Below are 10,660 nucleotides of genomic sequence, written 5' to 3' on the forward strand. Positions count from 1 at the left end.
AGACATTTGTTGGACTTTGGATGGCTTAGTCGGCTCCTCCTGCACGTAAACAAGTCTTCTGCCAACATCGTAATAAAGCATTAAAAGTGACAAGAGTTGGAGCATAAATCAGGCGGCGTCACTTCCAAAGAAGTGAGATAAATCCCTTCAAAAATGATAAAAATGCTTGATTCAAGAACACAAGAATTATTGCCTTCCATTAGTTATCACTGCAGGCCATTTCTCTTGGGTATATTTCATATCGTGTCAGGCTTTGTGTATCTTGCAGATGCTTTGTAAAATTTCAAGAACATATTTCATGTAGAGGATCTTCCGCTGAAGAGGGAAAAACCTTGTGGTAAAAATTTAAACCTAATTTAGACTTAATTCCTGCACATAAATGCAGACTTGATCTAGGATTGGGTTCATCGTGGCAGGGAGATCCCGTCTTTCTGGGGCTGTACACATGATTTACATGAAAGGATTACTGAACTGGCCAATCAAGCTCAAGTGAATTAATTAGGGGCCCCTGGTCAATAGCACTTTCTTTAAGTGTCTGTTCTTATTCACTCTCAGCCAGTTCAAGACCCACAAAAAGACACAAAACATTTCTAAAGAGACAGAGACTCGTCTCGCCACAAAGAAACTTGTCGTTCAACAAGATAAATAACTGAAAACTTAACTACACACAAAACTTGACACTCAAACTATACATTATCTATGCACAGATTATTCAAAACAACCACAAAGGGGCTTAAAATTACTTAAAACTTCAATAAAAACTCAAAAGAATATGGAGATTGTGCATGAACACAAATGAAAATTGCTTAATGTGCAGGTTTTGTTTTGTACTAAATGTGAAACAGGAGGGATGTAAAGTAAATTCAAAGTGAGAGATTCAAAAATGTCACTGAGCTGTGTAAGAGAGCACACTTGTTTAAAAGGAAAAACAAATGCAAATTTTTGGATTTGGCAGTTTGTGATTTTGAACCGGAGCAGAGATGTGAAGACTGAAACGCTGCAAACTAATTTCATCAGCCCCTTGAAAAGTAAATTATTAATAAACATAAACAAAAATGCTTTTTACAGTCTTCTGCTCTGGGATCAGCTTGTCAGTAAACTGTAAACATGAAGATGATTGTTTAAGTGATCAGTGTGTGTTGAGTTTTCTTTTCCTGTGTAATTCAGGGTGTGTGTGTGATTAACAGGGTTAATTTTACCCTGGGTTAATTCTGTAAGGCATCATAAAACCTGCATAAAATATGCAGACTAATAGACCAATAAAATTAATAGACCAATAAAGCAACTGAGATGAATCGTAGTTTAAAAAGTGATTGATTAAGATTTTTAGGGGGCGGAATAGAAAGAGAGAGAGAGAGCGTTATGCGTCAGATCTGCCTGCAAATCACTACCCAGGGCATAAAAACCCCACAGGAACTTGGCCGGTTTCACTTATCTGCCATTTTGTATCTCTGTAGTTCTGTTAGACGAAGCTTCTCGTTCGAAGGAGATGCAATTCCAGCAATGCTCGCTGTTTTATTTTTAATTTTTTTCTCGCTCTGAGATGTGTTAACGTTCATTGTCTCTGTTTAGGTAGCGGTGTCCTCTGTGGATTGACTGTTCTCTTATGCGGATTGACTTCGGGTCGGACTTAAGTCTTGTTTACCTTGTCACGGTAGAGGAGCTAACAGGCTAGTTAGTTTCCTTTTAGCCAGTTAGCACCCAACTGCCCTGGCCTTAGCGCTCCGGCGCTAGCCTGAACCTGAACTGAAATGGCGGCCAACACGGCACAGGCAACCCCTGCTACGAACTGGTAGGTCACACTCTTAAAACGGTGAAAAGACACGTTTTAATATACGTATAGGTCATATTGTCGACATATCTAAAATGGCAGGTCTTTGTAGTTTTAATTTATTTTTTGAGTTTGCAGCTAATTCTTGTTAGCTCAGTCAATGCTAACGAGAGTTAGCTGCCGTTACGAATAGGCCGTTAGTGTGGCTAATTGAAGGCTAACACGTTAGCAGCTTATGTTTTTTTTTTAAAATAAAATTAAAGTCATGTATTGTTTATATTTGAAATGTTTTAGCAGTTGGCTCTAAAACATGACCCCAAAGCTTAAGTTAGGGTCACTATATACTTGTATCAAACTGAGTATATGTTAAATTTAAAACAACTTAGCTTCAGTGTGCAATTTAATTTATTTTCTTTAAATAACTTTGTGTCTTGGCCAGGTTTCCCTGCAAATATTAAATTAATTTCACTGGGTTTTTTAAGCTGGTTAGATAAAGAATAATCAATAAAAATAAAAATGAACCTTGGGTTTTGAAAGAAATGTTACAAAATGTGTTTACACATACAGAGAAGCTGTATTGCCATGTATTTAAGATAAAAGATTAGGTATAGTTTATTAAACATAGGTTGATAGATGGATCTAGATTAAGCCTTGGTTTAAAGCTAAAAAAAAAATCAATTCAGACCGAAGACGAAACAAGAAAATTTCAGTTCTTAGTTTTTTGATTTTTGTTTTTTCAAGAGCCTAAATTTAGTGTACAAATCATACTTACCCATGGAGGAAGGAGGTGGGGTGTAAATCACAAACATGAACTTTAATTCAACTTTCAGGCAACACTATTTAGTCAATAACACAATGGTTTTAACTCTGTTTGTACTTCAGCAGTAGATTAAATTGAATAACATCTAAATTCTCAAACAGTAGAAATGTAGATGGACTTATATATTTTTGTCAGCTTTATTCCCCAAAAGATGTTTGCTGACAATTACTCATTTATTGTGATTGACTCAAATAATTGCATTCAGGATCAGCAGGCTAATTCCAGAAAAATCTTTTTTTTGTTGTTGTTTATATATGTACGCCAGGCCTTATGGTCCTTCTGGAGATGGCCACGTTCATGAAAATCCAGAATGGGAGAAAGCGAGACAGGCGCTCGCAAGCATCAACAAGAATCAGACCTCGTCAAAGACGTCGCAGGACAACCGGGCCGCAGCAGAGGTTGGTGATTTATTTTCAGCGCTGGTTTAAAGTCCTTCTCAACCTGCTTTATGAGACGCAGGCGATCACTTAAAGTCAGATATGTTGGGTTAGAATACAAACCAATAGTTTTCTTACCCAAAACCTGTCAGTTAATATTAGTGCGACAAACCAGAACGAGTCATTTTGACTGTTGCAGATCAGACTTTTGAACATTTTTAAGTGAAGTGTCGACAGGGAAGTGACCAAAGAGCTTGTTTAGAAATAAAACTGATGAATTCAGATTTTGTAGCGTTGTTGGGAATATTTAGAGTTTGTCGTGTGAGATGATTGCAACCTCAGATTTGGGTAAATATTAACGTAAAATCTGCTTATATATTGGGAAATGATTAAAAATGTAATTTAGGTCTTTTGCCAGGTATTTAACAGTTACTGCTTTTGCAAACAAGTTTTATTTATTTGTGTTGATCCTGGATTAAATGACTTGGCCTTTACTTTGTAGTACCAAGACTATATTTATGTGTGTGTTTCAGGCCGGTCAGTTTCAGCCAGCAGTAACAGACTCTGCAGCCATGCAGCAACAGCAATACTATCCATGGTACCAGCAAACTCAGCAGCATTATCCTGGCTACACATATCCATACAACTACTACTACCCCATGGGACCTGTGAGTACAGACAGAGACACGTGCATGTCAGCTTTTGTCAAATTAATTATATCCACACAATTAAAACTGCATTCAGCATTTCACAATACTAGAATACATTTTTTAGGAAAGAGTTTTTGTGGCGGAGTACGCTGTCGTTAAAATATCCACGGATCGCAGGGATCTGTTTCACATAAACGTTTAACTACAATTAGTTTCAGCGCACCAGAGCACAAACCCCTCTGAGCTTCAAACCATTATTTCTCCGAAGTGTGGTAATTACTGCTTCCAGTGCCGCTCTGTCAGCAGCGCTGGGATTTCTGAGCAGAAAATTGTTGGAAACCGGTGGTTTACAGTTGGCATTCTAACAAAAAACGAAATGGAAGAGACAACAGAGATGTGGAAACTGGGTAGTAACCGGTGAAGGGTTGGACCAGTCCTTCTCTCCACTGACATTTAGTTTTTGTTTCCAAAAGCACCCAATCAGAGTAAACCGACACAATATTAGTCGTGGGATACCAGACCCAGCCAGGTTAAACGTATATTTATTACAACGATTAAGTCTTTTTGACCTGACAATGTGATGTCCTTCAACGATGCACACATCACACTGCTGATGCTGAGACTATAGTTACACTTAAGTGCAAATAATAAAGTAAAAACTGTAAAAAATGATAGCCTCATTTTAACTTGCTTTCCAGTATGGAGCTGCATATCCACCAAATCAGTATGGTGTACCTCCAGGGTCATACCCAGGAACTCCCACCTCCAGTCAGGTACGTAGCTTTAACATTTCCAGTTAGCTGAAAACGACTCTTCGTTAAGTTTGATTTAACATCCCGTTTTGTGTCTCATAGCCTCCCCCAGTGCCTGGAATGGAAGATCAGAGCCCCGGCTACACGTCCCAACCGCAGCCTCCGCCACCCGCCGCTCCGCAGCCTCCGCAAAGCCCGACCACTGCCGAGAAACCCCCTCCTCCCCCGCCGCCACCTATCCCCCCACCACCCAATTCCCAGTATCCCCCACCCGTCTCGCAGAATGCCTACAGCGCCAGCAACACCATGACATACCAAACTACTGACCCCAACCAAATGCAAGCCTACGGTCATTCCCAGGGAAGGCCCAACTACAACCAGAACTTCCAGGCCCAGAACAGCTATCAGCCCGCCCAGAACAACTCCCAGCAGCAGCAGCTTCAGAATCAGTACGGTCCCGGGCTGGGCAGAGGAGAGGCTAACAAAAACCAGAAACAGGGACAGCAGCTCTGGCACCGCATGAAACGTAAGCTTGAGTTACTGAAGAGCTGTGTTTTTGATAGCTGTTTGCGTTTGATAATGCATCCATGTGTTTTTCTTTATTATTTTTTTATTTTCTGGCATTTATGAAGGAAAAAAAAACAACAAATAGATAATTTAGGCTTTCTTTTCTGCTCTTGTAGAGGCACCGGGGACGGCTCCCCTAAAGTTCAACATTCCCAAAAGGCCCTATCAGGTTCAGTGTCCCCCAATGTCCATTCAGGCTTTCCAGCCAGGCGAGCAGCCCTCGGGTCTGAACCAGACGCCTTCCTCTCCGGCGACTGCCAGCGCCGCTCCCGGAGGCGCCCAGACTCGGTGAGAGTCCGGTGTTTGTTTGTTTTTTTGTTTTATTTCTCTTTATCCAATCGAACGCGTCAAGTGTAAATGTTCTCCTGCCCAGGCCCCAGGATTGGCCCCAAGCCATGAAGGAATACGTGCAACGCTGTTTTACAGCGTGTGAGACGGAGGAAGACAAGGATCGTACAGAGAAGGTGCTGAAGGAAGTTCTGCAGGAGAGGTTAAAGGATGGCTCCGCCTACACCATTGATTGGACCCGCGAGCCATTACCAGAGTGAGTTTCAGAATGTTCCAACTAGATTATATATACTATATTTTTGTGGCTGTGCAAGGTTTAGTTTTGATGTTTGGGTGTTTTGTTTTCCTGCAGATTAAAGGTGAAGCAGTCCCGTTGGGAAGCCGTTTCTTCCCAGAGAGCGTCGGATAATTCCTTCAGCCGTGGTGGAAGTACAGCGGCTGCTGCTTCGAGGGGGCGGGGCATCGGGCACAGGCTGGGCCACTACAGGAATATTTTCTCTCAAAGGAGCCCGTCGTCCAGCTCGTCGCAGTCCTCGTCCCGCTCGCCGTCACCGTCGCACAGCCGACACAGAGACCGCAGCAACCAGAGGCACAGGCGCAGGTAAGATGACGGCTTCTTTCTCCCGCTCTCTCCATTCGATTGCTTTTCGGTGTCCCGCCGACTCGTGCCTGAAATTTCTCCCGTCCACGCACCCAGCGATTCGGGCTCGCATTCAGACAGCAGCATTTCCAGCGACCTGCAGCCTCAGCTGTCGAGGCGAGGTCAGAAAGGACGAGGCCGTGGCAACGACCGGGACAGAACGCGTGGAGGCGGAGAGAGGGGCCGAGGACGAGGAGGCAAATCCAACAGAGGAAGGCGGTAAGTTTTAATAGATTCAAACTAGTGTGTGTTGTCAACTGGTTGGGAACGCTTTTAGTTTCTTCTTACTGTTTTATTCCTTCTCTAAAACTGTCATTTTAAACGTGAAACAGAAACACGGACGACTCAAACTCGACTGCGGGAAAGAAGAGGAAAGGCGGCAGTGCTGGGATGGACTTCCACGACCCCAACAGGGAAGCCAAGAAGCAAAGCAGAGCAGCTCGATTCCACAAACAGCTCCGCTCGGAGCCGCTGGTTCTGTCCGTCAGCTCTCTGGACCTGCCCGACGGAACCCAGGAGGGCCTCAGCTGGGAGGACTGCCCCATCGTCGGCTCCTGTCAGGACATCACAAAGTCCTACCTGAGGCTCACCTGCGCCCCGGACCCTTCCACCGTGCGCCCCGTACAGGTCGGCGAGCGGCCGTAGCTGCTGGTTTCTTTGTTTGAGAATAAATGGTTTTGTTAAAGGGACACAACAACGTTTTATTCCAGTATTTTCTTCACAGTGCACACATGAAAATACTTGCACTAAACAAAACTGAACACTGCTGTGAGTTGCACTGTTGTTGTTGTTTTTTTAATTTTAATTTAAAAAAATTCTAGTTAGATTTGACTGAATGTTTAAACAATCCAGTCAGGTCACATTTTTCCCTAAAATAAAAACAAGGTTCACTTCTTTCCTGGGTTTTAGTGACACGTCAGAAGATTTTTAACCCAATCTGAGTCCTTTTAGCTCTCCTGTTTGCTCCAGAAACATTCGTCTCCATAAAGCAAAGTGACATATTTTCCATGACCACAGGATGTGTTTCATGCTAGTTTCATTGGTTTTGGTTCATTCACTTACTGCCATCTGAAACAGATTAAACTTCACAGCAGTTCTGAAATTCCAGGCTTTTTTTTTTTGTGGTGAGGATTCATCACGAGCACAATAAAACCCGAGACCAAGATTGAGCATTTAATCCGTTCCTTACTTCTCGTTCCCCTCAGGTGCTCAGGAAATCTCTGCAGGCCGTGAAGGCCCACTGGAAAACCCACCAGGACTACGCCTATGCCTGCGAGCAGATGAAGTCCATACGGCAGGACCTGACGGTTGGTTTCACCCGTTTCATCTGTTTGGGTTTTCACTGGTGTGGGGGAGGGTTCTGTATTCATTTTGTCAATCTGCGTCAGGTCCAAGGAGTTCGTACCGACTTCACGGTGGAAGTGTACGAGTGTCACGCACGCATCGCCCTGGAAAAGGTGAGCTAGTTTTTTTTAATTTTGTTTGTTAATGCTGTATATCCTATTTTCCGCACTGAATTATAAGACTCACTGTCAATAAATGTTCCATTTTCAAATTTTTGTCGGTGCTCTAGCGGAGCTGGTTCGCCTGAATCAGCATTCATATGATCCCTCTGTGAGAGATCACAAAGATAATCAAACTGTTCAAAACTTACAGAAGGATACTGCACCGACGTAAGCGTCAAGTAGAAACGCCTCCACCGCTCAGGAACCCTGCGACTCCAACTGAGCCTTAATGCTGCGAGCGGTGCAGCTTTGTAGTTTAACCAAAGTCGTACTAAAAAATCACGACTTCTTCCATATATAAGGCGCTCCGGATTATTAGGCAGTGTCGTTTTTTGAGAAAATTGAAGGTTTTTAAGTGCGCCTTATAGTCGGGGAAAATACAGTAAATCTTTTTTAACTCTAGCCTGTTTTATTTTGGTTTTAGGGAGACCACGAAGAGTTCAACCAGTGCCAGACGCAGCTGAAGTCTCTCTACAAGGAGAACCCCTCAGAGAACATTGGAGAATTTACAGCTTATCGATTGCTGTATTACATTTTTACTAAAAACTCTGGAGGTAATCTCAACTCTTCCTCATTTTCTTCCTTATAAACTGCGCTTTCCTGATGGCCTCCTCTGTTTTCAGACCTGACCACGGAGTTGGTCTATCTGACACCGGCGCTGCGGGAAGACGAGTGCGTGGCTCACGCCCTTTCGCTCCGAGCCGCCTGGGCGTTGGGGAACTACCACCGGTTCTTTAAGCTCTACTTGGAAGCCCCGCGCATGGCTTCCTACCTCATTGACAAGTTTGTAGACAGAGAAAGGAAGGTCGCTCTGCGGGCCATGGTCAAAACGTGAGTCGCGCTCCTCAAAGTTTTGTTCTTGAAAGTTTTAAGATTCTTACCTGCTAACCTGTGTCCTTTCTTTCTGTTTCCTGCTCTGTCTACAGGTTCAGGCCCGATCTGCCAGTGCAGTGTGTGCAGAAAACTCTGGGTTTCCCGTGTTTAGACTCCTGCATGGCCTTTTTAACTGGCCTAGGTGTCGCCTTCACCCCTTCCGACCCAGAAAAGATAGACTGCAAAAGCAGCTCAGCCTCTTTGGCTGCTTCCTGAGTGCGTAGCTTAGCGAAGGGAGAAGCTTAGGGACGTCATGGATCCAATCCACTGCACTCCAGACACGTCAGGGTAGAGGCAGGCGACACCAATAAGACCCACGTAGACGCACACATTTGTACATTTTGTCGTCAGACCGTAAATGTCCTCTTCTGACAGAAACAACAGATTTAAGAACGGAGGAGAACGTCTGCACACATTATGCTCTGTTCTGAGTTATTCCGTCTCATTGACCTTCTGGTGTCTGTCAAAAGCAGGAGTAGTTCAGGTTCGGGATGATCTTAGCTCTAAGGAGTCAGAACCAGATCAGGGAGGTTCCCTTTCCCCCCTTCCCCCCCACCCCAAACAGATTTTTAGCTCTAACAGTGTTCTGTTATGTTTTTTTTTCCTCCTTCAAGTCAGCAGCCTGAAGATTCAAGTCTTATCAGTCAAAAGGAAAAGGCGGGCAGCTCCTCGTCGGGTCTGTCTGCCGAGTCAAGCTCACAGAGTTGCATCGACTCGACTCTTGGCTCCTAAAGACTGTGAGAAGATGCCAGCGGAGGCGGTGGTTTGTATGTCCTGCGTCCGGTTTCTCCTGCAAACAGGCCCCCGAAAAAGAAATGGACTGAGGCCCTGAAGGCCCCCCGATGTGGCGGCATCCGTTCGCTTGTCAGATACGAAAACAGCTCGCCGTCACCTGGAGGAAGTCTGACGGCGTGGAGAGATGGACTGTTGTTTTTTGTTTTTGTTTTTTTTTCCAAAATCTCCTCGTCGAGATTCGTCGTTTTCTCTGGAAGTGGAGCCCTCGTCTTCTGGAACGACGCAGCTGCAGGCAGGAGCGGGTGTTTCTGCATCCGTCAGCCCCAGGCGGAGGTCCACCCACACCAGCACTTGGAGTCCTTCCGCCCTCCCCCGTGGCTGTTAGTCCAAAGAAACGAAGGCAGTGAATCCTGCAGGGAGGAAGGAAAACCTCCGTCTTCGTCGGGGAGGAGAACCGACTGGTTTGTATTCTGCGTCCGTCGCCGTCTGCAAGTCTGGTAAGAAAGAGACTTCTGGAGAGAGATGGATGATGGCACGGCAGAGATGGCACCTCACTTTTCTTCCGTTGTGTGTCGTATGATGTGTGCTTATTTGGCTTTATTTTACTTTTACTTTTTTTTTTTTTTTTTTGAAACAACAGTATTGGCTTTTCTCTGAGAAAACAACAACAGAATAATGGAACTGAGACTAGGGTTTAAAGGAAAATGTACAGATAGATTGTTTTTTTTTTTGTTTGTTTGTTTGTTTTTCTTTCATGACAATCTGACAATAATCTAAAATGTCCAAATTAAGTTTCTTGAATTATTATTTTGTAATTGCACAGATGCGCTCTACCTGGAAGTCGAAGAGAGTATTCCATCAGAAAGACTTTTAAACTGATGTGAGCAGTAGTTTAATTACAATATATTTATTTATGCGAGCAGAGAGCAGTTTCCCTCATAGCCATGAAATCTGTAAAATAAAAACTATTTAAAGGACAGAAACTAGTCAGATTAAAAGCTGTCTCCTGATTGGCCGTCGAGCTGTGGTTCGGGAACATTCAGGGCGTTTTATTATCTGGTTAACGCTGGCGACGGTGCATCTGGTTTCTCTGGCTGGAATGACCCGTCATGACCTTGTGCTGCCTGTGAAAGTATCTCTTTGTCCCGACCTTTAAAGCGAGGCTCGCAGTCGTTCCCGTGAACCGGCAGGTTTTAATTAAAGAGTGTTGATCTGCGGCCGGCGACGTGAAGTTTGTATTAAAGACTCTGGGGTTTGGAGCGGACGCAGACCGGCTGTACTGTCTGAATGTTCACTTTAAAATGAATTCCTGTAAATGATGTAACATGTTGTAGTTTTGTTTGTTTGGTTATTTTTGGGTGCACACCTTTTTATTTTTTGTTTGTTTTGTTTAAAATGGGTAAGTGTGTGGGGGGGGGGGGTGAAGATGTGAAGACATGTCTTCGCATCTCCCAGTGTCTCAGATCAGGAATTTGTCCACCGTTCGTCTTTAATCACTTGAATATTTTCGTTTTGACGATGATTTCAACATGTGTCCTTTCTTCCCTCCCTCCCTTCATTTTACCCTGTCCTCCTCCCCCTTCCCCCCCAACCCTCGAGCACCACCTCCACCACGCCTCCAGCTCTTCAGCTCGCAGCACGGCTGCGCTGCAGGAGCGCCGCGCTCAGAGTGGGAAAAAGGC

General features: G+C 44.2%; 1 protein-coding gene across 1 annotated transcript; it reads left to right on the forward strand.

Moving 5' to 3' along the window:
• Nucleotides 1-1,441: 1,441 nt before the first annotated feature.
• On the forward strand, nucleotides 1,442-9,607 carry leng8 (leukocyte receptor cluster (LRC) member 8). Its single transcript, XM_017415564.3, has 15 exons — nucleotides 1,442-1,792; nucleotides 2,857-2,989; nucleotides 3,502-3,636; nucleotides 4,317-4,391; nucleotides 4,473-4,896; nucleotides 5,054-5,225; nucleotides 5,311-5,481; nucleotides 5,578-5,826; nucleotides 5,923-6,084; nucleotides 6,198-6,492; nucleotides 7,071-7,172; nucleotides 7,254-7,322; nucleotides 7,795-7,924; nucleotides 7,994-8,201; nucleotides 8,297-9,607. The coding sequence occupies exons 1-15, from the start codon at nucleotides 1,752-1,754 to the stop codon at nucleotides 8,457-8,459; spliced, it is 2,529 nt and encodes an 842-aa protein (XP_017271053.1). The 5' UTR covers nucleotides 1,442-1,751; the 3' UTR covers nucleotides 8,460-9,607.
• Nucleotides 9,608-10,660: the final 1,053 nt, after the last annotated feature.

The sequence above is a fragment of the Kryptolebias marmoratus genome, linkage group LG16, assembly GCF_001649575.2.
Source record: "Kryptolebias marmoratus isolate JLee-2015 linkage group LG16, ASM164957v2, whole genome shotgun sequence".
NCBI classification, from domain to species: Eukaryota; Metazoa; Chordata; class Actinopteri; order Cyprinodontiformes; family Rivulidae; genus Kryptolebias; species Kryptolebias marmoratus.